This window comes from Nerophis ophidion, linkage group LG17 (assembly GCF_033978795.1).
Source record: "Nerophis ophidion isolate RoL-2023_Sa linkage group LG17, RoL_Noph_v1.0, whole genome shotgun sequence".
In the NCBI taxonomy this organism is placed as follows: domain Eukaryota; kingdom Metazoa; phylum Chordata; class Actinopteri; order Syngnathiformes; family Syngnathidae; genus Nerophis; species Nerophis ophidion.
The window spans coordinates 28,246,198-28,273,695 of NC_084627.1; the positions used below are offsets into that span (position 1 = coordinate 28,246,198).

At 39.2% G+C, this 27,498-nt stretch overlaps 1 protein-coding gene across 1 annotated transcript in view; it reads right to left on the reverse strand.

Annotated features, from left to right (window-relative positions):
* Nucleotides 1-19,064: 19,064 nt before the first annotated feature.
* Nucleotides 19,065-27,498, reverse strand: part of LOC133536293 (matrix metalloproteinase-17-like) — an 84,409-nt gene continuing 75,975 nt past the window's right edge. Inside the window, exon 7 of the mRNA XM_061876708.1 lies at nt 19,065-21,776. Coding sequence (XP_061732692.1) covers nt 21,448-21,776 — 329 coding nt within the window. The 3' untranslated portion in view covers nt 19,065-21,447. The remainder of the gene's footprint in view (nt 21,777-27,498) is intronic.

Here is a 27,498-nt window from a genome sequence, read left to right on the forward strand (position 1 = left end):
CCAACGGTAACTGAAAAATAATGTCAGTAAGTTTTCCAGTGTCGATAAATGGCCACGTGCATGCTTGAAGAGCATTCACACTTTCCGTGACTTGGTGCAGCTACACGCGTTTGTACTGTAGCGGGATGAACAGAAAGGGGTGAATTATCTTGCCCTCATCAAATGTCTGACTCTTTGTGAAGTGACGTGGGGCCACTGGTGCAACTAGTTAGCATGTAGCAGCTACCATGGACAAAATGTTCAAAAAACCACACAAAACCAAACAATACAGCACCAGTGTGGGAATATTTCAGTTTAAAATGGGAACATTATCACCAGACCTATGTAAGTGTCAATATATACCCTGATGTTGCAGAAAAAAGACCATATATTTCTTTAACCGATTTCCGAACTCTAAATGGGTGAATTTTGGCGAATTGAACGCCTTTCTATTATTCGCACTCGGAGCAACGTGACGTCACCTGGGTAGTCAATCCGCCATTTTCTCAAACACATTATAAACATCAAGTCAAATCAGCTCTGTTGATTGTTTTTCGACTGTTTTCCGTACCTTGGAGACATCATGCCTCGTCGGTGTGTTGTCGGAGGGTGTAACAACACGATCAGAGACGGATTCAAGTTGACTTACGTGGAGTGTGCATCGATTAGCAGGCATGCTAATCGATGCTAACATGGTACCGTATTTTCCGCGCTATAAGCCGCACCTAAAAACCACAAATTTTCTCAAAAGCTGACAGTGCGGCTTATAACCCGGTGCGCCTTATATATCGATTAATATAAATATTTATTTTCATAAAGTTTAGGTCTCGCAACTACGGTAAACAGCCGCCATCTTTTTTCCCCGTAGAAGAGGAAGCGCTTCTTCTTCTACGGTATGCAACCGCCAAGGTAAGCACCCGCCCACCTGGAAAGAGGAAGCGCTTCTTCTTCTACGGTACGCAACCGCCAAGGTAAGCACCCGCCCCCGTAGAAGAAGAAGCGTGCGGCTAATCCGATTCATTTCATTTGTGTGTTTCTGTAAAGACGATCACAAAATGGCTCCTACTAAGAGACACGCGTACAACGCAGAATTCAAACTCAAGGCAATTAGTCATGCAGAAGAACACGGAAATAGAGCAGCAGCGAGAGAATTGAACATCAATGAATCAATGGTGCGTATATGGAGGAAGCAACAAGATGAACTGCGCCAAGTGAAGAAGACAACACAGAGTTTCCGAGGGAACAAAGCAAGATGGCAACAGTTGGAGGACAAACTCGAACAGTGGGTTGTTGAGCAGAGAGCAGGAAGCAGAAGTGTCAGTACCATCACTATTCGAATCAAGGCAACAGCGCTAGCAAGCGAACTTCACTTGGATGATTTTAAAGGTGGTGCTTCTTGGTGTTTCCGGTTCATGAAAAGACGCAATCTCTCCATCCGCACAAGGACTACTATTTCACAGCAACTGCCAAAAGACTTTCAAAAAAAGCTGGCTACTTTCCGCGCATATTGTAAAAACAAGATAGCTGAAAAAAAGATCCGGCCAGAGCACATGATCAACATGGACGAGGTTCCACTGACTTTTGATATTCCTGTGAACCGCACTGTGGATAAAACGGGAGCACACACGGTAAATATTCGCACCACAGGGAATGAGAAGTCGTCCTTCACTGTGGTTCTAGCTTGCCATGGTAATGGGCAAAAACTTCCACCCATGGTGATATTCAAAAGGAAGACCTTGCCAAAAGAAAACTTTCCAGCCGGCGTCATCATAAAAGCTAACTCGAAGGGATGGATGGATGAAGAAAAGATGAGCAAGTGGTTGAAAGAAGTTTACGTGAAGAGACCGGGTGGCTTTTTTCACGCAGCTCCGTCCCTGTTGATTTACGACTCCATGCGTGCCCACATCACAGATGGTGTCAAGAAAAAAGTAAAGCACACTAATACAACACTCGCTGTCATTCCGTGTGGATTAACCAAAGAACTCCAACAACTGGACATTGGTGTCAACAGGGCATTCAAGGCTCGACTGCGAACGGCGTAGGAATAATGGATGACCGAAGGCGAACACACCTTCACTAAAACAGGGAGACAGCGCCGGACGACATACGCCAACATCTGCCAGTGGATTGTAAATGCCTGGGCGGATATATCGGTCTCAACTGTGGTCCGAGCTTTCCGGAAGGCAGGATTCATGGAACTGCCGGACAACAACAGCGACACTGACTCTGATGATTTCGACGAGACGGAGCCCGCCGTTTTGGATGCCGCATTCGCCCAACTTATTAATTCAGACACCGAAGAAGAAGAATTCGAGGGATTTATTGATGAGGAATAACTTCTGAAAGTGAGTTTTAAATGTTTATTTTGTGTGCTGTGACATTAACGTTCGAGCAACGTTGAGTTATTGATGTTGCTATTGCTCTGCAATATTTTGAGTGTTACTATTGTGATTGCACATTTGCACATTATATTTTGAGTTTTACTATTGTGATTGGACATTTGCACATTATATTTTGAGTGTTACTATTGTTGTGATTGCACATTTGCACATTTGCACACTGGTTTGTATTATTAAAGTTTGACTGACCTATCTGACTGTTTTTTTGACATTCCCTTTAGCGCAGCGTAGGCGCGGCTTATGACCCGGTGCGGCTTATAGGTTAACAAAGTTTTTAAATATGCCATTCATTAAAGGTGCGGCTTATAACACGGGGCGGCTTATAGCGCGGAAAATACGGTATTTAGGCTAGCTGTTTGTACATTTGTACATACAAATTTAATGCCACAAATTGAATGTACACCCACATTTAATGCCAAACAAACACTTACCAATCGACGGATTTAAGTTGCTCCCGTATCACAAGATGCGAAAGTCCCGATCGTTTGGTCTGCACATTTTACCCGTTAATGCTAAGGAAGATATGGCACAGAGATGTATGGATATCCTGCAGATGCATTTCCAACATTAAAGTCAAATAAATCACAAAGGTGACTTTTGTTGATGTTATTGACTTATGTGCTAATCAGACATATTTGGTCACGGCATGACTGCCAGCTAATCGATGCTAACATGCTATTTAGCCTAGCTGTATGTACATTTGTAGCTATATTTGCATCCAGCCTTTCCCTGCACCCACATTTAATGCCAAACAAACACTTACCAATCGACGGATTTAAGTTTCTCCAGTGTCACAAGATGCGAAAGTCCTGATCATTTGGTCTGCACATTTTACCGGCGATGCTAAGGCAGACATGGCACAGAGATGTATGGATATCCTGCGACACTCAATCGCAGCTTGCTGCTGAGTCATTCTCCCAGTAAGGCAGATGGACTACTCGGGACATGGCGTGCAGGTAAAAACATGATTTAATCTTTAACTCAGAAGCTACAAAAAAGTACAAACAAAAGGCGTGCACAAGGCGGAAACACAACTTAGACCAAACTATGGACAATAAGCCAAACTTACTTGACAGGAAAACGAGCATGGATCTATGGCGTGAAGGAGCAGCATGAACTTTGGGGTGAAGAAACTAGCAATGTCACGAGAGCGACTTACAGACAAAGACAGGTTTAAATACTGCCTGTGATTAGTGCTCGGGAAGCAGGCGAGCGGGCGAGCACTAATCAGACATGGGTGAACACAATGAGTAACCATCGTGACAAAACAAACAAGGAAGTGCAAACAGGAACTAATGGAGTCTTAAACAGAAAACATAAAACATGATCCAAACCACAGATCATGATAAGTATATTGTTACTCTGCACTTTTGTTTAAAATGTCTGAACTTGATTGACAGTAATGTACAACTCTACTTCTGCCTACAGTATTTAAGTGCAACTTTGTTTGTCAATAATTTATTTAGCTAGTTTATTTATTGTCATGATTGTGTATATTTGAGCCCTCCGATTCCCTCCTTAAAATATGTTATTGCTTTTAAAAATATGTTATTTGCTAAAAAAGTATATTTTATTGCTATGTGTTTGTTTTATTAAACTTGGAGATTTAAATGTTTTAATTTTAATGGCAACTTTAAAATACACCATAGATACAAGTTTATTGCATTTGAAATGATATACATGTATTATTACTATGTATTATCATTAAATTAATGGTCAGTTTGTTCTCATAAAAATCATGGCAATAATAATTTTTATTGGCAATAATCTGTTGGTAAATATATTGTCAAGCAAAATTTGTGATCAGCCCAGGCCTCCTTCATGCTTTGCGTACAAACATTTCTACAATAGGTGGATTTTGGAGACACACAGAGGTGGTCGTTCAGGCTTTGCTAACAATTCATTTCAACAATGTAAAAAAGATCAAAGCAAAGACACAAATTCACTTTTTCACCAATGCATTTAATGCTTCATATTCTTATTAATATTTTTGAGGACATTAATTTATATAGGCGATCTTTTGCCACCTATTACTGTAATGTAAGGCTGCCCGATTATTAACCGTTAATCAAAACATCAAACTTTATTGCACTTTCTATTTTATATAAACAGTTTGTAAACTTGGCTTTCATTTCTAAATGAAACTACAAAATAATGAATTCATGATAAAATAAAATGTACAAAAGTCAAAGGGCTAACTAAAATAAATATGCAATTGCAGATTGCGATCATAAAGTGTAAACAAGTGAAAAAATAAGATTATGCATTGTACTGCTCACAGTATATATATAGGACTTATGTCTTTTGCCAATTCAAACTTTATTACGTCCATTATTTTGGAGAGTCTTTGAGAGGTGGATGAATACGGGGGTCACTCGGTGCACGGTTGATGTTACGTTCGCCTGTATTTTGGGCACTTGGGTATAGCTCGGTTGGTAGAGTGGTCGTGCCAGCAACTTGAGGGTTCCAGGTTAGATCCCCACTTCTGCCGTTGTGTCCTTGGGCAAGACACTTTACCCACCTGCCCTCAGTGCCACCCACACTGGTTTAAGTGTAACTTAGATAATGGGTTTCACTATGTAAAAGCGCTTTGAGTCACTAGAGAAAAGTGCTATGTAAATATAATTCACTTCACTTCACTTTTAGCTGTTTGTCTGGGTTCCACCGTGGTAGGGGTGGCCCACTCTGTTAGCAAGCAGCTTTAAAGCGCGTTCATACAATGGCGATTGAGAAAAGAAGGGTAGTGCTGTTAATGTTTAACGTGTTTTGCAACTTGATAATTTGTTTGGATGTGCACACCAACGCAGCTTTGTCATCCTTGAGGCCTTTGTTTGTTTTTGGTTCATCCGTGTTGGAGCATTTTCATGTTCTGGGTTAAAATGCCTACCTGTTTTCTATACAACATATGTTTCCACGCACTAATTTAGGCCATGTCTACACTAACCTCTTAAACCAGTGGTTTTTAACCTTTTTTCAGTGATGTACCCCCTGTGAAATTTTTTTTAAATCAAGTACCCCCTAATCAGAGCAAAGCATTTGTGGTTGAAAAAAAGAGATAAAGAAGTAAAATACATCACTATGTCATCAGTTTCTGATTTATTAAATTGTATAACAGTGCAAAATATTGCTCATTTGTAGTGGTCTTTCTTGAACTATTTGGAAAAAACATTTGTTGAAAAATGAATAAGTGATTCAATTATAAATAAAGATTTCTTCACATAGAAGTAATCATCAACTTAAAGTGCCCTCTTTGGGGATTGTAATAGAGATCCATCTGGATTCATCAACTTCATTCTAAACATTTCTTCACAAAAAATATAATTTTTAACATCAATATTTATGAAACATGTCCACAAAAAATCTAGCTGTCAACACTGAATATTGCATTGTTGCATTTCTTTTCACAGTTTATGAACTTTCATTCATATTTTATTGAAGTATTATTCAATAAATATATCTATAAAGGATTTTTGAATTGTTGCTATTTTTAGAATATTAAAAAAAAAAAAATCTCACGTACCCCTTGGCATACCTTCAAGTACCCCCATTTGAGAACCACTGCCTTAAACAAAGAAATATTTCGCGTAAGCCCTGTTTCAGCCACACTAAACCAGCGTTTAAGGTCCCCCTCCACGGACAAATTTTTACACGGGTAAGTCAGCCGTGTATTTCTTAAATTTCCGGCACTTAGCTTTGTATGGACTCATTAAGGGGGAACATTATCACAATTTCAGAAGGGTTAAAACCAATAAAAATCAGTTCCCAGTGGCTTATTTTATTTTTTCAAAATTTTACCCATCATAGAATAGCCCTAAAAAAAAGCTTTAAAGTGCCTGATTTACGCTATCTGTGAAGCCACCGTCCATTTTCCTGTGACGTCACATAGCAATGCCAATACAAACAAACAATGGCGGATAGCACAGCAAGATATAGCCACATTAGCTCGGATTCAGACTCGGATTGCGGCGGCTTAAGCGATTCAATAGATTACACACGTATTGAAACGGATGGTTGGAGTATGGAGGCAGATAGCGAAAACAAAATTGAAGAAGAAACTGAAGCTATTGAGCGAATAGCTATTGACGCTATTCGGCCATGTCTGCCTTAGCATCGCCGGTAAAATGTGCAGACCAACAATCGGAAGTTTCGCATCTTGTGACACTGGATCAACTTGAATCCGTCGATTGGTAAGTGTTTGTTTGGCATTAAATGTGGGTGGAAGGAAAAGCTGGATGTAAATATAGTTTCAAATGTACATACAGCTAGCCTAAATAGCATGTTAGCATCGATTAGCTGCAGTCATGCCGCGACCAAATACGTCTGATTAGCACATAAGTCAATAACATAAACAAAACTCACCTTTGTGATTTCGTTGACTTTATCGTTGGAAATGCATCTGCCGGTTATCCATACATCTCTGTGCCATGTCTGTCTTAGCATCGCCAGTAAAATGTACAGACACTCCGGCACTTTAAAGCTTTTTTTAAGGATATTCCGGGACGGGTAACATTTTGAAAAAAAACTTCAAAAAATAAAATAAGCCACTGGGAACTGATTTTAATTGGTTTTAACCCTTTTGAAATTGTGATAATGTTCCCCTTTAAATAACAAATTCACAGCGAAGTAAAGTCATCTATTGGCGAGATTGAAGCAAATGGACGCTCAGGTGTTTTTTTTTCTGTGCATGCGTACTATGTTACGCTGCGCCGGCGGACGGAGGGGTGTGGGTGTCTTAAACGGTGGCATTGTTGTGTGTGGACACGGATAAGGTTAAGTGTTATTTACCTTGGATAACCTTATCCGGTTTAGTGTAAACTGGGCCTTAAAGGCCCACTGAAATGAGATTTTCTTATTCAAACGGGGATAGCAGGTCCATTTTATGTGTCATACTTGATCATTTCGCGATATTGCCATATTTTTGCTGAAATTATTTAGTAGAGAACATCCACGATAAAGTTCGCAACTTTTGGTCGCTAATAAAAAAGCTTTGCCTGTACCGAAAGTAGCAGACGATGTGCGCGTGACGTCCCGGGTTGTGGAGCTCCTCACATTTTCACATTATTTGCAATCATGGCCACCAGCAGCGAGAGCTATTCGGATCGAGAAAGCAACGATTTCCCCATTAATTTGAGCGAGGATAAAAGATTCGTAGAATAGGATAGTGAGAGTGAAGGAGTAGAAAAAAAAAAAAAGACAGGGCAGTGGGAGTGATTCAGATGTTATTAGACACATTTACTAGGATAATTCTGGAAAACCCCTTATCTGCTTATTGTGTTACTAGTGTTGTAGTGAGATTATACTTTCGTACCTGAAAGTCGGAGGGGTGTGGCCATGGGTGTGGTGACCGCCACTGTCTCTTTGGGAAGCCACGTTTCTTGACGAGGCGAAGCGAAGGCAGCTGGTCGGGCCGGGCTGAGCTTTTTTTCCCCTTCCTCCACGGTGGAAGCATCCCACCTTCGGGGGCGGCCGTTTGGAGGAGGCAATACAGTCCGCAGCTGCCACTTTGAGAGGTGCACGAAGAACGATGCAAGCTGCGCTCATGTCTACGGTAAGAGCCGACTTATTACCACAATGTTCTCACCGAAACCTGCCGGTTGACATGTGGTCGGGAACCATGTTCGTTTGACCGCTCTGTTCCATAGTAAAGCTTCACCTTCGCGAATGTAAACAAGGAAACACCGGCTGTGTTTGTGTTGCTAAAGGCAGCCGCAATACACCGCTTCCCACCTACATCTTTCTTCTTTGACGTCTCCATTATTAATTGAACAAATTGCAAAAGAATCAGCAACACGGAGGTCCAGAATACTGTGTAATTATGCGATTAAAGCAGACGACTTATAGCTGGGATTGGGCTGGAAAAAAATGTCCGCTACAATCCGTGACGTCACGCACACGCGTCATCATACCGCAACGTTTTCAACAGGATACTTCGCGCGAAAATTGAAATTGCAATTTAGTAAACTAAAAAGGCCGTATTGGCATGTGTTGCAATGTTAATATTTCATCATTGATATATAAACTATCAGACTGCGTGGTCGGTAGTAGTGGGTTTCAGTAGGCCTTTAATCTGATTTCTCGAATATTACTTTATTTTGTATTTTCACACCTACGTGTGAAGTTCAAGTGTCCATGCACTCTCTAATGCGACTATTACCATATTGGTCATATGCTTTGTGCCTCCGTCCACTGGGTGGGCGCTATTTCCTTTTAGCGCCGTTAAATAAATTCATTTTCCGGTTGACCTATGATGTCACTCTAGCCATTTGCAGATTCTTACAACTTGTTTTAACTGATGTCAGCTGTAATATTGGCACAGATTACAAATATTGTGTCGCTAATGGCTGTGCTGATGTTAAGTAGCAGACAGCATCAAGAAATGATCGTAGATTGCGCTACGAACACGACACTACTAACAAGAATGTATCGGGGCAAGGGTTGTACGGTATACCAGTATTAGTATACTACCGCAATACTAATGAATCATATTCGGTACAATACCGCCTATGAAACGTACCAGTCCCGCATCACCCAGCGCCCCCGTCGTCGTCACGTCGTGTCATTGCTGGTTTACGAGCAGACGAGCATGTTCAGTAGCACACAATCACAGAGTACTTACAAGCAGACACAGTGTGTAGACAGAAAAGGGAGAACACACGCATTTTGACTTAAAAACTGACACTGAAACGCCCACTGCAAGAGGTGCTTTAAGACATGGCTAGCTAGCTAGCGGCTAAAGTCGAGCCCCAGTGTACAGTGTTTTAGCTACTTCTAAATCACTAATCCTGGTCTCCATGGCGACAAATAAAGTAAAGTTCATACAAGTATCATCCCTGCAGGACGAGGAATAGCTAAACATGCTTCACTACACAATGTAGCTCACCGGCGTCAACTTGTAAACAAACGCCATTGGTGGATCTACACATGACATCCACTGTAATGATACCAAGTACAGGAGCGTATCTAGTCCATACTACTATGATTATGTCAATATTTATCCCAACATCTTCTTTTGTTTTAAAAAAAATATTTTTATGTTTATAAAGTCAGGAAATATGTCCCAGGACACGTGAGGACTTTAAATATGACCAATGTATAATCCTGTAACTACTTGGTATTGGATTGATACCAAAATTTGTGATATCATCCAAAACTAATGTAAAGCATCTAAACAAGAGAAGAATAAGTGATTATTACATTTTAACAGAAGTTTAGATAGAACATGTTAAAAGAGAAAGTAAGCAGATATTAACAGTAAATGAACAAGTAGATTAATAATTCATTTTCTACCACTTGTCCTTATAATGTTGACAAAATAATAGGTAGATAAATGACACAATATGTTACTGCCTATCTCAGCAGACTAATTTGGAGCCTTTTTTTGTTTATATACTAATAAAAGACAAGTTGTCTTGTATGTTCACTATTTTATTTGAGGACAAACTTGCAATAAGAAACACTTGTTTAACATATCCTAATATTTTTTGTTAAAATAAAGCCAATGATGCCATTTTTTGTGGTCCCCTTTATTTAGAAAAGTACCGAAAAGTATCGAAGTAATTTTGGACAACACCAAACGGGGCAAATGCAGGTTTGATGCAATGGAAGACCGGCGGAAGAGTTTTTTCGGAGGGATTTTTGGACGAACATCATGGAAACAAAACTTTTGAATATCTTAAAGTTAATCCAAAAGACTCTGTGGATTGATGGAAGTAGTTTTAAATCCAAAGGAAAAGACTATTCATGCCCCGACTGATATCCAGAGGAAGGTTGCTATTGTTCTGGACTAACTTGACAGTTGTGCGGAAAGTGAATCACTTGGTTTACACAAATACAGCATGAAGAGGTTTGTGTACGCTTTATTAAATAAATAAATACATCTCTGGTGCTTTTTTCTACAATCAATGCACATCAAAATGCTTTATTTAGTTTGTGAAGAAAATAAACAGTCTCATCTTCATTACAGTTGTTGCCTAGGTTTTTATTGAATGGTATATGCTTCTGGGTTGTATCCCGTGCGTAGAGACTGGCGCATGCGTGATACCAAGGGTCCTCTCCTGCCGCACACACCCCCTTTCCGGATAATGCCATGTTTCCAATCGCATTATCCAGGTGTGTAAGTCTGACTTTTCGAAAACCGAACACGATCGGATTAAGGTGTTTCCACGAGCTCTAGAAGGCTTATTTAGAGCTGAACTGTTTGAGAAGTCGGCCTAATTTAGTGCGTGGACTCGTACTGAGTGTTTCTTCTACTAAGGAAATCATTTTGAATGTGTTTGGTTTTTTTAAAAATAAAACTTGGTTCAACAATTTCAGTAGAAGTATTTTTGGAAAATTTTGAGCACATTTAATAATGAAGGTACGCTTTGACCATAATTTCCTAGGTTCAAACAAATAAACACAGAACATCTTTTTTGTTTTAACTTGGGTGATGAGAATAAACTGTACACCAAAATGGTCAGTGATATTACGATTGTGACTAATCTGTCTCTATACATGAATTAAAATGACATTATTACTTTTACTACTAATAATTGACATGTTATTGGTAGAAAGCTTAAGGGTTCTCAAAGGTACATTACTTTGGTAAAAAAACAAAACAAAATACTATAAACATTAAAGCAATATTGAATACATTAGGTTTGTCCCCATTTATAAAGTAACACACATCTTTTTGTCAGGTTTTATGTTGGGGAAAAAAAGGCCAGCAGAGGGCGATAAAGCACATAAAATGTACACTAGTTAAAATACATTATGAGGTTGTCTCCACTGTTCCATTAGTTTGGAAAGGAAAATATTGACAACTATTATCTGGCTACATATGCATGAATATAAAAAGATAAAGCTGTGATGATACACTTTTCTAAAAATTAAATATATAATAGGAACAACTGCAGTAGAAAAAGCACAAACACAAAGCATGCAACATTTTGTTCACATATAAGAGTTTTTGAAATGATTTAGTTAAAATGGTGTCGAATAATGTTCTATCAATAATCTGTCACTTCCGCTAAAAATGTCACAATTAATGACTTAATTTAAAGTTAATCACTACACAGTTCACTTGGAAAAGACATTAATGACTATTATGGGGTATATAGAAACTGTATGTAGAAATAGGCAAATTACTGAGTGTGCATATAAAGTAACTTATTTTAGTTTGGTAATGATAAAAGTAATATATGTTTTTTTAAAGGCTTCAATGAAAAAGAGGTCGGGATGGGTTCTTAATATCAATGACGTGCTTTACTCTGCAGTTCATTAGAGATAGATTTAATAACGCCTGGTCTCGGCGATAAACTGGCCTAAGATAATAAAATTAAGATGGTAAACAAATATTGGGAAAAAGTAGAAACAATTTGACTAAAATGGCATTGACAGATTGCTTATCCATCGTTGACTTATTTATGTAGCACGAAATGAGCAAATAAAAAAAGGAATGATATTTTCCAAACAAGCACTCCGTAGAAGTGTGGTAATTGTGCGCAACACGCCACGCTCAAAGCAGCAAGGTAAGTCAAGCATCCTCAAGCTAGCCAGCTAAAAGGCTGTCGACTCACAGTCTGCGCAGCTCTTAAAGCGCTGCTGAGGAGTCAGGTTTAACCAACGTACTATCACAAAACCACACTCGCTGGCATCCTTGCACATCCACATTGCACCTCTGTTGTCGAAGACGATAACAATCCCAAAGTAATTAAACTTTTCATATTTCATAAACTGTGTTATGTTTTGTTGCTCCAGACTATTTTGCATTGAAGTTTGATCATATTACGCCTATACTGGCTCACCTGCACTGGCTTCCTGTGCACTTAGGATGTGACTTCAAGGTTTTACTACTTAGGCTGGAGCTAGACCGTGTAGTATTTTATACCTACCTTGTGATTGTATTGTACCATATGTCCCGGCAAGAATTCTGTTTTCTAAGAACTCTGGCTTATTAGTGATTCCCAGGGCCCAAAAAAAGTCTGCGGGCTATAGAGCGTTTTCGATTGGGGCTCCTGTACTCTGGAATGCCCTCCCGGTAACAGTTAGAGATGCTACCTCAGTAGAAGCATTTAAGTCCCATCTTATCATTTGTATACTCCAGCCTTTAAATAGACTCCCTTTTTAGACCAGTTGATCTGCTGTCTCTTCTGCTCTGCCCCCCTCTCCTGCGTGGAGAGGTTATTAGATGACCACAGATGAGTCATTAGCTGTCCAAAGTCGGGACCTGGGATGGACCATTCATTGGTGCATCAGTTGGGGACGTCTCTGCCCTGCTGACTTGTCTCCATGCACTCAAGATGATCTCCTGCTGGCCCCACTATGGACTGGACTCACACTATTAACTAGATCCACTCGAAGTCCATTGCACCGGTTGTATCCTATTGGGTTGAGTTTTTACTTGCCCTGATGTGGGATCTGAGCCAAGGATGTCGTTGTGGCTTGTGCGGCCCTTTGAGACACTAGTGATTTAGGGCTATTTAAATAAACTTTGATTGATTCATTAGTGGAAGATATCTTGTAGTAAAGGCAGTCAACTCCTGGCCGAAAGTGCATGCTTATTGCTAGTTTTGTCTAACAATGAATGACTGTACCATTTTTATTGTAATTACCTTGAGAGAAAAAGTGAGCAACATAAAGTCAAAATGTGAAGCTGATAATTAAGGCAAAGAAAAGAGGAGTAATGTCTGTTGTGTCCTTCTGTGGAAGATGACATTTTAATTCCTCCATTTCTTTTGTTTTTTATTCTTAATGTTTGTTTGCTGTTTATCTGTAACTCATTTTATGGATTTATTTATCTATCACTGACACTTTTACTTCAGTTGTTTCCTGCTGTAAATATTTCTACAGGAACTTCTTAAATTTCCAAGCACTGCAATAGTTCAATTTCACTTTCCTCCTGCAATAATTGACCATAGCGTGATAAATTGTAAATACATGCCAGTAAGTAGACCTGTACTTCGCAACAACATATAAAGTATATATACTTTGCAACAACATAGGGCTGAGCGGTATATGGATATACTCGATATATGGTGGGTTTGTCTCTGTGCGATATAGAAAATGACTATATGGTGATATTCGGTGCGAACGGGGTGTATAATATAGCCAAGAGTCATGGATGAATTGGAATTCTGGGTAATTATTATGTTGCTTTTATAATGTGTTACAGAGCCAATGTTCTCCAGAAATGTGTTTGGTGTGGGTTCACAGAGTGTGGCACATATTAGTAAGAGTGTTAAACTTGTTTTATATCACAACCATCAGTGTGATCTGTATGGCTGTGGAACAAGACCCCTGGTTTACACATAGTAAAAGCAAAAAAAAAAAAAAACTCCTCCCCCATTTTAGAAATTATGACAGGGGAAGCGTCACTTGTGACGTTACAACTTTGACCAGACGGTAAAAGTAAGCATGTGCTAATAAATTAGGGGAGCGAGTTTGACCTGGTAGTAATTCAAGGCAGGTGCATATTACATGCCTGGCGGGTATTCAAGGAAATATGGTATATCGCGTATCGTGCTATGGCCTAGAAATATTGAGATATTAAAAAAAGCCTTATCGCCCAGTCCTACAACAACATATAAAATATATATACTTTGCAACAACATATAATATATACATAATTGTGGCAAAAACTGTGTAGCAGTTAGGACTGGGAGTTAGCGTTAGCATTAAAGCTAGCACCATTTAACTGGGGCTGAGATTCCTACAAGCCTAATTGACTCACCAAAAATTATGGAAGCATTAAAATAATTTTGCTACAATAATGCTCTCATAAAAAAACAAATATGGAGTAAATTGAACCATAAATAAAAGCGTTTTTAAGTTCAATCAACAACCACTCACCTTTAGAAGGAGGATGCAGTAAAGTAAAGCCCTTTTACCATGGGCGGTATGATGCCTGCACTTTACGACTGTCCTAAAGCAGCCCGCTTCACAGTGTCCTCCTGCTAACGCTGCCATCTAGTGGCAAACAAAAATATTACCTCTCTTGCAAATTCAGAAAGCGAAACTAGACACATTTAGATTTTTCAGTGGAAATACGTTTGGACACCACCGCAGTAGAGCAATAAAGTATGCTGTTTTGACACTAACAAGTGTGTTAAACTTGTAAATAAGCAACATTGGATCTGCTAAATAAGTGAGGATCACAGGGAATGTTGTTGTACACTTATTGTGTGTGATCCACTGCCATCTCCATCTCTTACTTCAGTGTGGAACTGACAAGATGTGGTCTGCATGCGTGATGGAATACAGAAATACATAACAATGGGGTTCAATTGAGATCAGTCACTCATATACAGGTTTATTATTTTCTACAAAAATATTTTACAATACAAAATCCAACTTGAAATATACACTAGATTTTGCAATAAGTCCACAACCTTCTCCAGTCCAACATAGCAGGCTCATATTAAGTTGACAAAAAACCGAAGCAGGCCTCTGACTAAGACAATCCTGAGGACGCTACAGCAAGAGGAACCAGCTGGAAAACTGATCAATTGTTGATGCAAAAAGGGAAAACGAGAGCGGACGCTCGTCTCCTCAAGGGGACAGTTAAGCGATGTCGTTCTTCTTTCCTTTTTTTTTTGCAAGGAAACAGTTACTTTTTCTTCAGCACTCTGTAGAAAGTTGGCAACTTGGCTAAAAAAAGTGGAATCCAGATGTTCTATTGGCAGCTTTTAGCTTGTACAAGTTGTGTGGATTCAGTTCAAACACTCGTACTAAACAAACATTCTATGAAAAATGATTCCCTCGCTAAAACAGATTGCAAAATATTTCATTTTACAGTAATGTACTGTAAGAACAACAGCGATAGATTTTACGGTTAAAAAAAAAGAAACTGGCAGCTTAGTCGAAATTTTACTGTAATTTAACAGAGGTACAATTTTTACAATGCATATCGTGAATAGACTGTAAAAAGAACAAACATATCCATCCATTCATCCCTTAACCACATATTTCACGGTAGCTTATTTGCCAGAAAATTTACTACAAAACAAACAATTTAAATTTACAGTACTGCAATGTAAAAACAACAACCGCAAATTTTACGGAAGTTTTGTATAACCTTAAAGTAACAAAGGTTCCGTTTTTACAGTAATGCACTGTAAAAACCACAAGTGTAAATTTTAAGGTAAAAGACTTGCAATTTTACCCTAAAAACTGAAGTGGTACTGTTTTGGAATTTACAGTAAAACGGTGTTAACAATGACCATAGATTTTACAGTAAAAAAAAAAAACTGGCAGCTCCATCACCAAAAATGTATGTTAAAAATAACAGTGTAAAAAAAAAGAAAAGGTGCAGATTTTAAAGTACAAAAAACAGTCAGTTCAGAATTTTACTTTAAAAATGGTAGTGGTAATTTTAGTCTATTTACAGTAATGCATTGTAAAAACGACCATAGATTTTACAGTAAAAACACTGGCAGCACAGTTGCCAGATATTTACTGTAAAAATAACAGCGTTACAGCTTATCCATGTACAGTAATTTGGAGTAAAAAACATGATCCATTTTACAATTTTCATCGTAAAGTTCGCAGATGATTATTTTTACAGCGTTTATTTTCCGGGAAATGTATTATCTTGGTCACGCTTCATGACAAGAACAATCCAAAAAAAAAAATGGCCTCATTCTCATATTTTTTGTATTAGTTTGTAAAATATGTCAACGATTCATCCATCCATCCATCCATCATCTTCCGCTTATCCGAGGTCGGGTCGCGGGGGCAGCAGCCTAAGCAGGGAAGCCCAGACTTCCCTATCTCCAGCCACTTCGTCTAGCTCTTCCCGGGGGATCCCGAGGCGTTCCCAGGCCAGCCGGGAGACATAGTCTTTCCAACGTGTCCTGGGTCTTCCCCGTGGCCTCCTACCAGCTGGACGTGCCCTAAACACATCCCTAGGGAGGCGTTCGGGTGGCATCCTGACCAGATGCCCGAACCACCTCATCTGGCTCCTCTCGATGTGGAGGAGCAGCGGCTTTACGTTGAGTTCCTCCCGTCGATTCTTATATTGTAATTCATCCTAATTATCATCGCTGTATCGCTCATAGGTACACTTCAACTGTGAGGGACAGAATGTGAAAAAGAAAATCCAGGAATTCACATTGTAGGATTTTTAAAGAATTTTTTTGTAAATTACGGTGGAAAATAAAGTATTTGGTCAACCATTCAAAGCTCTCACTGATGGAAGGAGGTTTTGGCTCAAAATCTCACGATACATGGCCCCATTCATTCTTTCCTTAACACGGATCAATCGTCCTGTCCCCTTAGCAGAAAACCAGCCCCAAAGCATGTTTCCACCCCCATGCTTCACAGGAGGTGTGGTGTTCTTGGGATGCAACTCAGTATTCTTCTTCCTCCAAATACGACGAGTTGAGTTTACACCAAAATGGATACATGGATGATACAGCAGAGGATTGGGAGAATGTCATGTGGTCAGATGAAACCAAAATAGAACTTTTTGGTATAAACTCAACTTGTGGTGTTTGGAGGAAGAAGAATACTGAGTTGCATCCCAAGAGCACCATACCTACTGTGAAGCCTGGAGGTGGAAATATCATGCTTTGGGGCTGTTTTTCTGCTAAGGGGACAGGACGATTGATCCGTGTTAAGGAAAGAATGAATGAGGCCATGTATCGTGAGATTTTGAGCCAAAACCTCCTTCCATCAGTGAGAGCTTTGAATGGTTGACCAAATACTTATTTTCCACCATAATTTACAAATGAATTCTTTAAAATTCCTACAATGTGAATTCCTGGATTTTTTTTCACATTCTGTCTCTCACAGTTGAAGTGTACCTATGATGAAAATTACAGACCTCTGTCATCATTTTAAGTGGGAGAACTTGCACAATCAGTGGCTGACTAAATACTTTTTTGCCCCACGTAAACGTATCCAACGGTGCAAAAAATGTCAACAAAATACACAGAACGCCCCAAAATATTTTTGAGACAGAATCTTCATAAACTTTGAACCAACAATCCTGGAGAAATAGTCATTTTTGTGTAAAGTATGTCAACTAATAATTATCGCTGTTCAATGAAAAGCAGGCACAGTGGAATCTTAAAATATGGAACTCCCCTGAGGTCAAACGATTTGAAATTTGAACAAAATACGGGCAAAATACTCGTCTGCTTTTTCTATGACTTGTTTTTTTTTAAAGCAACACTTTTATTCCGATAGAAGTCTGTGGATTGTGGAAATAAAAAAAAATATGGGGAGAGTATAAGTCTCAAGCATAAGTCATTTGTTATGAAAGTTTAAGTATTTGACGGATTTTACATTAAATTATTGTGGTCTACTTACTTTAAAAAGTTATTATCTCTAGTTTATTTCCTTAAAAGTAATATTTCATAAATGTATTCAGTTACCAGGGAAAGTAAAGATAGTGATACATTAAGATCAGGCGTGTGCATAATGGTCAGGACTTGTTGTGTTTTGTGTTGATGCTGGGATGTTGCAATGTACATGAATCCACCATTTATTGCTAGATAATTGGAAAGGTGCGTGCGTAATTTGTTGAGGTGCCGTGTTGGAACTGAGCACAGCAGTCAACGTGTTGAAAGTCCCCTCTCACGATGGCAAAATTGCCACTTATTTCATAGTTCTGGTTCCAAAAATTATGTTGTCAAATAAAATTCCCATCAAAACAGACAGTAGTGCTTGTTTTCTAACGTGTTTCAGCACGTTTTTGGAACTTCCACTTTTAGCTCCACGATGTGGGCGGGCGTGCGTCACCGTGCTGACGTCACCTACAGAAGACTGGAGGCAATTTTAAATAGCGTAGCTCGTGTTTTGGTAGCATCTTCATCCTGAATAATGTTATTTTCACGCATCATTTGAAGGAATAATCATCAATGTCTGCCAGGTGCATTTTTGCAGGTTGCAGCAATACAACTAAAGAAGGGGTCAGCCTGCACACATTTCCAAATGATGGGAGTATGAGTAAAGTATGGACCTGTCCTGTCAAATTGACTCACGCAAAATGGGACGGAGTGTAATTTGCAGCAAACATTTGAATAATTCTGACTTCAAAAGAGAAGGGTTGGTTGGAGTTTGAAGGGAAAAATGTAAAAGACTCAAACCTAATGTTTTCTGAAAATCAATAGCAACCTTGAGGGGAGAAAGACAGTCAAAATGTGTGAAAAAACTGAGAAAAAATAGCAGACAAGGCAAGAAGAAGGTAGTATTAGTTTGTGTCTTCTTCTACAGATGATTTCCTTAAGATGCGCGAGGAAATGCTTAGAGAGCATGAGGAGACAGGCTGTGGTGTCAATAGAAGAGCACGGAAGTCCGGAAATGGCCGATATTTTAAAATTATTTTTTCCTCATAATGTTAACCATATCAGTTTTGAAGTTATCATGGACCAGGTCGACAAAACATGTAATAAAGTGATCCAAATCATAGTTTTCCATGCTTGTATCCACACGGTCTATGCTGGGAAATGGGCTCCAGTTCTGTAGATGTTGTCACACATGAAAAGGGGGTGTTCCGAGTACCGATTACTCAAAAACTAATTGATATAATCGAGAATGACCCCTAGATTCGATTTCAGGAACAAAAAAGAAATAAAAAGGAACTTGTTGGTGAAATTTCAGTCATCTGTAGGTCTTTTAAAGTCAGAATTAAGTTAAACAAGTGTGTCAGACTGTGTGCCTCTAAAATAATAACGCGTCACATTTAAAGGCATGAAGCATAAATAGGGGATTACTCTTTAGTGGAAAACAACAACTTTAACACTTACTCCTAACACTTGTGGTCAACTTCTTTTTACACTTGTGTGACAATTAAGTACATTTGTGTGTGTACTTTTGTTACTTATTTTTACATTTGTGATTGTGTTTTTTTTTTACTGCTAAAATGTTAGTTGTTAATATGGTTAATGTTAAGAGGTTACTTTAAACATTGTCTTTTAAATGGTTTGACACCGGAACTGATTATGTTTGTATCGAATACTATGGGAAAACTTGGTGTTCTAAAAACAGATTGTGTTCGGAGAATTCAGTGAATAGGGAGCTTTTTTCTTTTTACTACAAAAAGCAACACAAACAGGATTTTCTATAATAGAGTGGATCCCCACCTCATCGTGGTTCAGCATTCACATATTCACTTTCTCTGCTTTACATCGTAAATTCTAAGTATTTTTTCAATGTTAACATAAATTGTAAGTGGTTTTATGGCGCTATCTGGTGGTGGGAAACACATGCTGCAGCTATGAATCCAGTCGAGGGTGACGAGTCACAAGTCAATTCAGAGTGGTGTATAAAGAGAGCATGGTCAACTAAGCAACAGGCGCCATGACTGCTACCAAGGACGTGTGCGGCTGCGCATACAATTGCAGTCGTTCTGACGTTAGTTTTCTTGACCAAATCAACCCAAAAAATAAACTCCGGCTCATAAACTTACAATAAAACATGCGTTGATTTCGTGAAAGTATAATTTTGCGGCCGTATTTGACGCACTCTGCTGCTACGTTCCTGCAGTGTTTAGTGACCAGCAGGCTATATAAAACGCATCCAACGGTGCAAAAAAAATAAAAAATAAAAAATACACAAAACGACCATAAATATTTTTGAGCCAAAATCTTCATCAACTTTGGACCAACAATCCCGGAGAAATAGTGATTTTTGTGTAAAGAATGTTAAGTGTGGTGTCTGCCTCCATCCATCTATCCATCCATTTTCTACCGCGGGGGGCGCTGATGCCTATCTCAGCTACAATCGGGCGGAAGGCGGTGTACACCCCGGACAAGTCGCCACCTCATCGCAGGGCCAACACAGATAGACAGACAACATTCACACTCACATTCACACACTAGGGACCATTTAGTGTTGCCAATCAACCTATCCCCAGGTGCATGTCTTTGGAGGTGGGAGGAAGCCGGAGTACCCGGAGGGAACCCACGCAGTCGCGGGGAGAACATGCAAACTCCACACAGAAAGATCCCGAGCCCGGGATTGAACCCTGACTACTCAGGACCTTCGTATTGTGAGGCAGACGCACTAACCCCTCTCCCACCGTGAAGCCTGTCTGCCTCCAATGTATTTGTAATCACTGTACTATCTACGTAGCCAGGAGTCGTGGATACATTGCATTGTGGGTAGGTGTTGTGTTGCGTTTGTGGTGTGCTGCGGGCATATGTTCTCCAGAAATGTGTTTGGTGTGGGTTCACCGAGTGTGGCACATATTAGTATGAGTGTTAAAGTTGTTTTATATCACAACCATGAGTGTGATCTGTATGGCTGTGTGTGGAACAAGACCCCTAGTTTACACACAGTAAAAGCAAAAAAACTCCTCCGCCGTTTTGAAATGACGGCAGGGGAAGGGTCACCCGTGACATCATCCGGCGGTAAATATAAGCATGCGCTAATAAATTTGGGGAGTGAGTTAAACCTGGCCGTAATTCAAGCCAGGCGCATATTACATGCCCGGCGGCTATTCAAGGAAATATGTTAGTCTGTTTTTGTCAAACCATCTCTTTAATTTGTTAATTTCTTCTGTTATTTGTATGAGTTTCTGTGTGTTCTCTCCTGAACAAAGAGCAGACATCATGTCCTGTGTTTACCTCGCACAAGACACTAATCGCTGGCTCAAACACATAACTTAAAGTTGGTAGCAGTCATGGCGCCCTGTAGTCACATGAGTGCCTTTTGACCAATCATTGAAGAGGTTGTCAGAAACTGGGTTGGCCATACTCTCTTTAAACACCACTCTGAGTCAATTCATTGAACATTTTCCAACAAGAAGATGCTTTGACAAGACGGGATGTATTTTAAAAACACAATACTGCATGCTTGTAATTGTTAATGTCTAAAACGGAATTCAATAACTGAGTTTGAGGCCATCAAAACAGCCATTTCTTTTTATGGGTGAGTAGATTGTTCACGATTATTGAGCAGGTTTACGCTCAGCTGGACATGATTGTTAATGGACAGTGCATGTCGTTGATTATGTAAACCCAAAGTATAAAACCGCTTTATCTAAATGCCCCAAAAGGAAAAGAACCCGCCAGAATAAATAAATACAAATGTAATCATCAGAACAAAGCGAGTGCTCACTAACATCGTGTGAGGACTTTTGGCATCATAGCGGTTGAGAGCGGAGGGCCAGTGAGAGTGTCCAGAGAGGCGGCAGCAGCCACAAGGGGGAGGACGGGGAGGGGCGGGCATTTAAAGGCGACGCCGTGCCCGACGTGCACGAGCACACCTCGTAGCCGTTCTCGGCGTGGTCCGGGCGATGATGCACGTTGACTCTGGTCTCGGTGCTTTTGGGCTCGGCGCCCGGAGAGTCCGACTGCATCTCGGTGCACAGTAGCCAGTCTTTGGCGATGAGGCGCGGGTAGCCCACCTCCACCTCCATGTCGCTGCTCGGCACGCGCCAATAGTCCTTCCCCTTGAAGAAGTAGGACGAACCTGTGCAGCAGAGGACAAAAGAAGTAAGTAAGTACCGTATTTTTCGGATTATAAGTCGCTCCGGAGAATACATCGCACCGGCCGAAAATGCATAATAAAGAAGGAAAAAAACATATATACGTCGCACTGGAGTATAAATCGCATTTCTGGGGGAAATTTATTCGATAAAACCCAACACCAAGAATAAACATTCGAAAGGCAGTTTAAAATAAATAAAGAATAGTGAACAACAGGCTGAATAAGTGTACGTTATATGAGGCATAAATAACCAACTGAGAAGGTGCCTGCTATGTTAACCTAACATATTATGGTAAGAGACATTCAAATAACTACAACATATAGAACATGCTATATGTTTACCAAACAATCCGTCACTCCTAATCCATAAATCCCATGAAATCTTCTTCCTCGATGTCGCTTCTAAACAACTCTGCCAACACCAAAGGTATGCGCCGCGTCCTCTTGTCCTTTTGTGCTGCATATTTCACTACGTCCAGCTTGTAATCTGCAGTACATGATTTCCTTTTCGGTACAATTTTTGTTCAGCCCTTCTCAGTTTTTATAAGTTACCGCCAACGATGAAATTATCCATTTTAATAGCTACGACAGTAGCATATAGCATATAGCAGTTAGCATTCCATGGCCCACAATGCACTTCTGCCATGACCCTCCTCCGCCGAATTCTTATTGGCTGACGTGTGTGTGGCGATTGCTGACATTTTCTTTGTCTCTTCTGCAAAAGAGATAAATAATATTATTTGATATTTTACGGTAAGTGTTAATAACTTCACACATAAGTCGCTCCGGAGTATATGTCGTGGCCAAACTATGAAAAAAACTGCGACTTATAGTCCGAAAAATACGGTAGTAAGAAATAGTATGAACCTGTGCAGCAGAGGACAGTAAACAACTTTAGGAGGATGATGGCCAGCGCGATGCATGTGGGTGTGGGGAAGGTGTTTTTGGTGTGTTGTTTTATCTATGCATGCTGCAATCCTATGGGCCTAATATCTATTATTTATTGCTAACTTTTTGTTTTAATCGTTATGTTTTATATTCTATCCTACTTTCTTCCATTTTCTTTTTCGATGGTGGCTGACATTTTTTCTTCGTTGGTAGTTGTAATTTCTTCTACGATGGTGGCTTTTATTTCTTCTTTGTTCTTCAAAGGTGGACGGTTGGACAAATTTTTCTTCTATGTTGGTGGTGACTATTTCTTTTTATTTGGTAGCGGCTATTTCTTGTTTGTTGGTGAACTATTTCTTCTTTGATGGTGGCAGCCACAGTATTTCTTTTACGATGGGGCCTACAATTTCTTCTTTGTTTTTTGGCCTATTTTGGCAGAATATTTCTTCAGGTCAGGCATTGAAATTGTGATTTGAAATGAAAAAAATCTTAAAGGCCTACTGAAATGAGATTTTCTTATTTAAACGGGGATAGCAGGTCCATTCTATGTGTCATACTTGATCATTTCGCGATATTGCCATATTTTTGCTGAAAGGATTTAGTAGAGAACATCCACGATAAAGTTCGCAACTTTAGGTCGCTAATAAAAAAGCCTTGCCTTTACCGGAAGTAGCAGACGATGTGCGCGTGACGTCACGGGTTGTAGAGCTCCTCACATCTTAACATTGTTTATAATGGGAGCCTCCTGCAGCAAGAGCTATTCGGACCGAGAAAGCGATAATTTCCCCATTAATTTGAGCGAGGATGAAAGATTCGTGAATGAGGATATTGAGAGTAAAGGACTAGTAAATTAAAAAAAAATTAATTAAAGTAACAATAAAAAAAAAAGGCAATTGCAGATGTTATTACACACATTTACTATGATAATTCTGGAAAATCCCTTATCTGCCCATTGTGTTAGTGTTTTAGTGAGATTAAAGAGTACCTAAAGTCAGAGGGGTGTGGCCACGTGTGTTGACTCAGTTTCTCTGAGGCAAGTCACGCTGCTGGAAGCTCCGCTGATGTCGTCGCGTGTCGCCGGTAAGAGCAAACTTATTACCACAATTTTCTCACCGAAAACTGATGGTTGACATTTGGTCGGGATCCATGTTCGCTTGACCGCTTTGATCCATAGTAAAGCTTCGCCAACGGGAGTTTTAAACAAGGAAACACCGACTGTGTTTGTGTGGCTAAAGGCTAAAAGCTCCCACCTCCATCTTTCTACTTTGACTTCTCTATTATTAATTGTTAATTGAACAAATTGCAAAAGATTCAGCAACACAGATGTCCAGAATACTGTTTAATTATGCGATTAAAGCAGACTACTTATAGCTTGGATTGGGCTGGGAAATAATGTCCGCTACAACCCGAGACGTCAAACGACGCGTCATCATACGAGTCGTCATACCGCGACGTTTTCAACACGACACTTCGCGGGAAATTTAAAATTGCAATTTAGTAAACTAAAAAGGCCGTATTGGCATGTGTTGCAATGTTAATTTTTCATCATTGATATATAAACTATCAGACTGTGTGGTCGGTAGTAGTGGGTTTCAGTAGGCCTTTAACTATTCCGCAATATTAGTCTGGGTTCTCATTGATGCTGCATGCCCAACCCTAGTAATTTCAAACTATAATTATTTAATACTCACTTATTCAGACAAATGTTTTAGACTGCAATATTGTTCAATTAAAGACACTTCTTAGAAGTGTCTAACTTCTGTGCTATCGTGTGCTTAGTTGTTGCGTAGCTGGCTCGCTCCTAGTTACCATGTTTACCTTTTGTAAATGACTTCACTAAAATAGAAGAAAGCAGCTACCTTGTGAGGGTATTTAAATGCTAACTGGCTGTCCAGTTTGCACAAGTAAACCCCGCATGTATCGGAGCTTAAACACTTTACATGCAAAGAGATATCATCCGATCATATCATATTGGTATTGGACTGACATTCGATATCAACATCGGCTGGGATATCTCTGGTCCAGAGTTAAAAAGTTAAAGTACCAATGATTGTCACACACACTAGCTGTGGTGAAATTATTGTCTGGCTTGGTTTGTTTCATTGGCGTGTGGTAAATATCAAACGAGTTCATTACCCATTATCTATACTAGTAGATATTACACTAATTTCTTTTGTCAGCTGTAACACTGGGCTAAAATTTTGATGTTTTATTCAGATAGTTTATTTTATATTGACTTACAGTTGATTGTTTTTAGCATCTTTAATGTACAAAATGTATAACTACACCTCTCCCTGATTTAATTCTGGATTATGTACAAGACTACACTAGGGTTGTACAGTATACTGGAACTGGTATAGTATCGCGGTACTAATGAATCAAAAACGGTAATATACTCTGAAAAGTACCAGTTCCCGGGCATGACAGCGTCTTGTCATGTCGTGACATTGCTGGGTTTACGAGCAGAGGAGCAAGTTCGGCAGCACAGAATCACAGAGTACTTACGTGTAGACAGGAAAGGGAGAACAGAACTAAAGATGAAGGTGAAGTTATAACACTGAAACGCTCTCAGGAAGAGGTGCTTTAAGACACGGCTCACTAACTAGCGGCGAACGTCCTTTCACAGTCGGCAGTGTTTCAGCTACTTTCAAATCACTAATCCTCGCCTCCAAGACGACAAATAAAGTAAGTTTCCTACAAGTATCATCCCTCCAGGACGAGCAATAGCTAAACATGCTTCACAACACACCGTAGCTCATCGGAATCACAATGTAAACAAATGCCATTGGTGGATCTACACCTAACATCCATTGTAATGATACAATAGCGTATCTAGTCAATAGTACTGTGATTACACCGATATTTTTTATTGTCACAAAGTCTTTGAGGACTTTGAACATACTTGCCAACCTTGAGACCTCCGATTTCGGGAGGTGGTAGGGTGGGGGATTGGGTGGCGTGGTCGGGGAGGGGCGTGGTTAAGAGTCAAATATTTAATTTATATATATATATATATATATATATATATATATATATTAAACACCTCCAACCCACTAAACTCGGACCTTGTGGAGAGAATGAGCACGTTCAGTGGAAGGCTCAGACTCCCATAATGTAACATGGAACGACACAGGAGGTCCTTCATACCAACAGCCATCAGACTGTATATTGCATATGTTCCTTGACTGCACTTAAATGTAGAATATATGTAGAATATATTTATACTATTCATATTTTATATATTATATATATATGATATATTATATTATTTATTATTATCATTGTTTATTGTGAGCGAACTGTGGTGCTGAATCAATTAAGTACATTCTATTCTACATTCTATTCTATTCTATGTACAGTAGATGGCAGTATTGTCCTGTTTAAGAGTGTCACAAGTTCACAACATCTGCATGGAGCTGGAGGGGCGTAGCCTCCAGCTCAGCCGGAATTTCGGGAGAAAATTTGTCCCGGGAGGTTTTCGGGAGAGGCGCTGAATTTCGGGAGTCTCCCGGAAAATCCGGTAGGGTTGGCAAGTATGACTTTGAATATGACCAATGTCTAATCCTGTAACTACTTGGTATCGGATTGATACCCAAATTTGTGGTATCATCCAAAACTAACGTAAAGTATCAAAGAAGAGAAGAATAAATGATTAATACATTTTAACAGAAGTGTAGATAGAACATGTTAAAAGAGAAAGTAAGCAGATATTAACAGTAAATGAACAAGTAGATTAATAATACATTTTTACAGCTTGTCCCTCATAATTTTGACAAAATAATAGGTGTATAAATGACACAATATGTTATTGCATATGTCGGCAGACTAAGTAGGAGCCTTCGTTTGTTTACTTACTAATAAAAGACAAGTTGTCTTGTATGTTCACTATTTTATTTAAGGACAAAATTGTTCTTCGATTGCAAAGAGGAAAATATGTTTAATGTACTGTATGATTTTTTTGTTAAAATAAAGCCGATAATGCATTTTTTTTTTTGTGGTCAGCGTCATTTCAAAAAGTACCGAAAAGTATTGAAATACATTTTGGTACTGGTACTAGTACTAAAATATTGGTATCGGAACAACACAGGAGTACACTGTGCCGGCTCGCTCCTCCCCCTCCAAACACTCTGGCCTAGCTTGACCAAAAACAACAACCTTTCGTTGCTGTAAAGCAGAGGTCACCAACGCAGTGCCCGCGGGCACCAGGTAGCCCGTAAGGACAAGATGAGTCGCCCGCTGGCCTGTTCTAAAAAAAGCTCAAATAGCAGCCGGCACAGTGTATTATATTTTTTCTATATTTCAAAATTGTATTTATTTACGAGCAAGCTGGTCTCGCTTTGCTCGACATTTTTAATTCTAAGAGAGACAAAACTCAAATAGAATTTGAAAATCCAAGACAATATTTTAAAGACTTGGTCTTCACTTGTTTAAATAAATTAATTTATGTTTTTACTTTGCTTCTTATAACTTTCAGAAAGACAATTTTAGAGAAAAAATACAACCTTAAAAATGACTTTAGGATTTTTAAACACATATACCTTTTTACCTTTTAAATTCCTTCCTCTTCTTTCCTGACAATTTAAATCAATTTTCAAGTATATATGTTTTTTTTATTGTAAAGAATAATAATTACATTTTAATTTAATTCTTCATTTTAGCTTCTGTTTTTTTAGACAAAGAATATTTGTGAAAAATGTCTTCAAACTTATTATGATTAAAATTCCAAAAAATTATTCTGGAAAATCTAGAAATTCTGTAAAATCAAATTTAAATCTTATTTGAAAGTCTTTAGAATTTTTTTTTTTACATTTTTTGT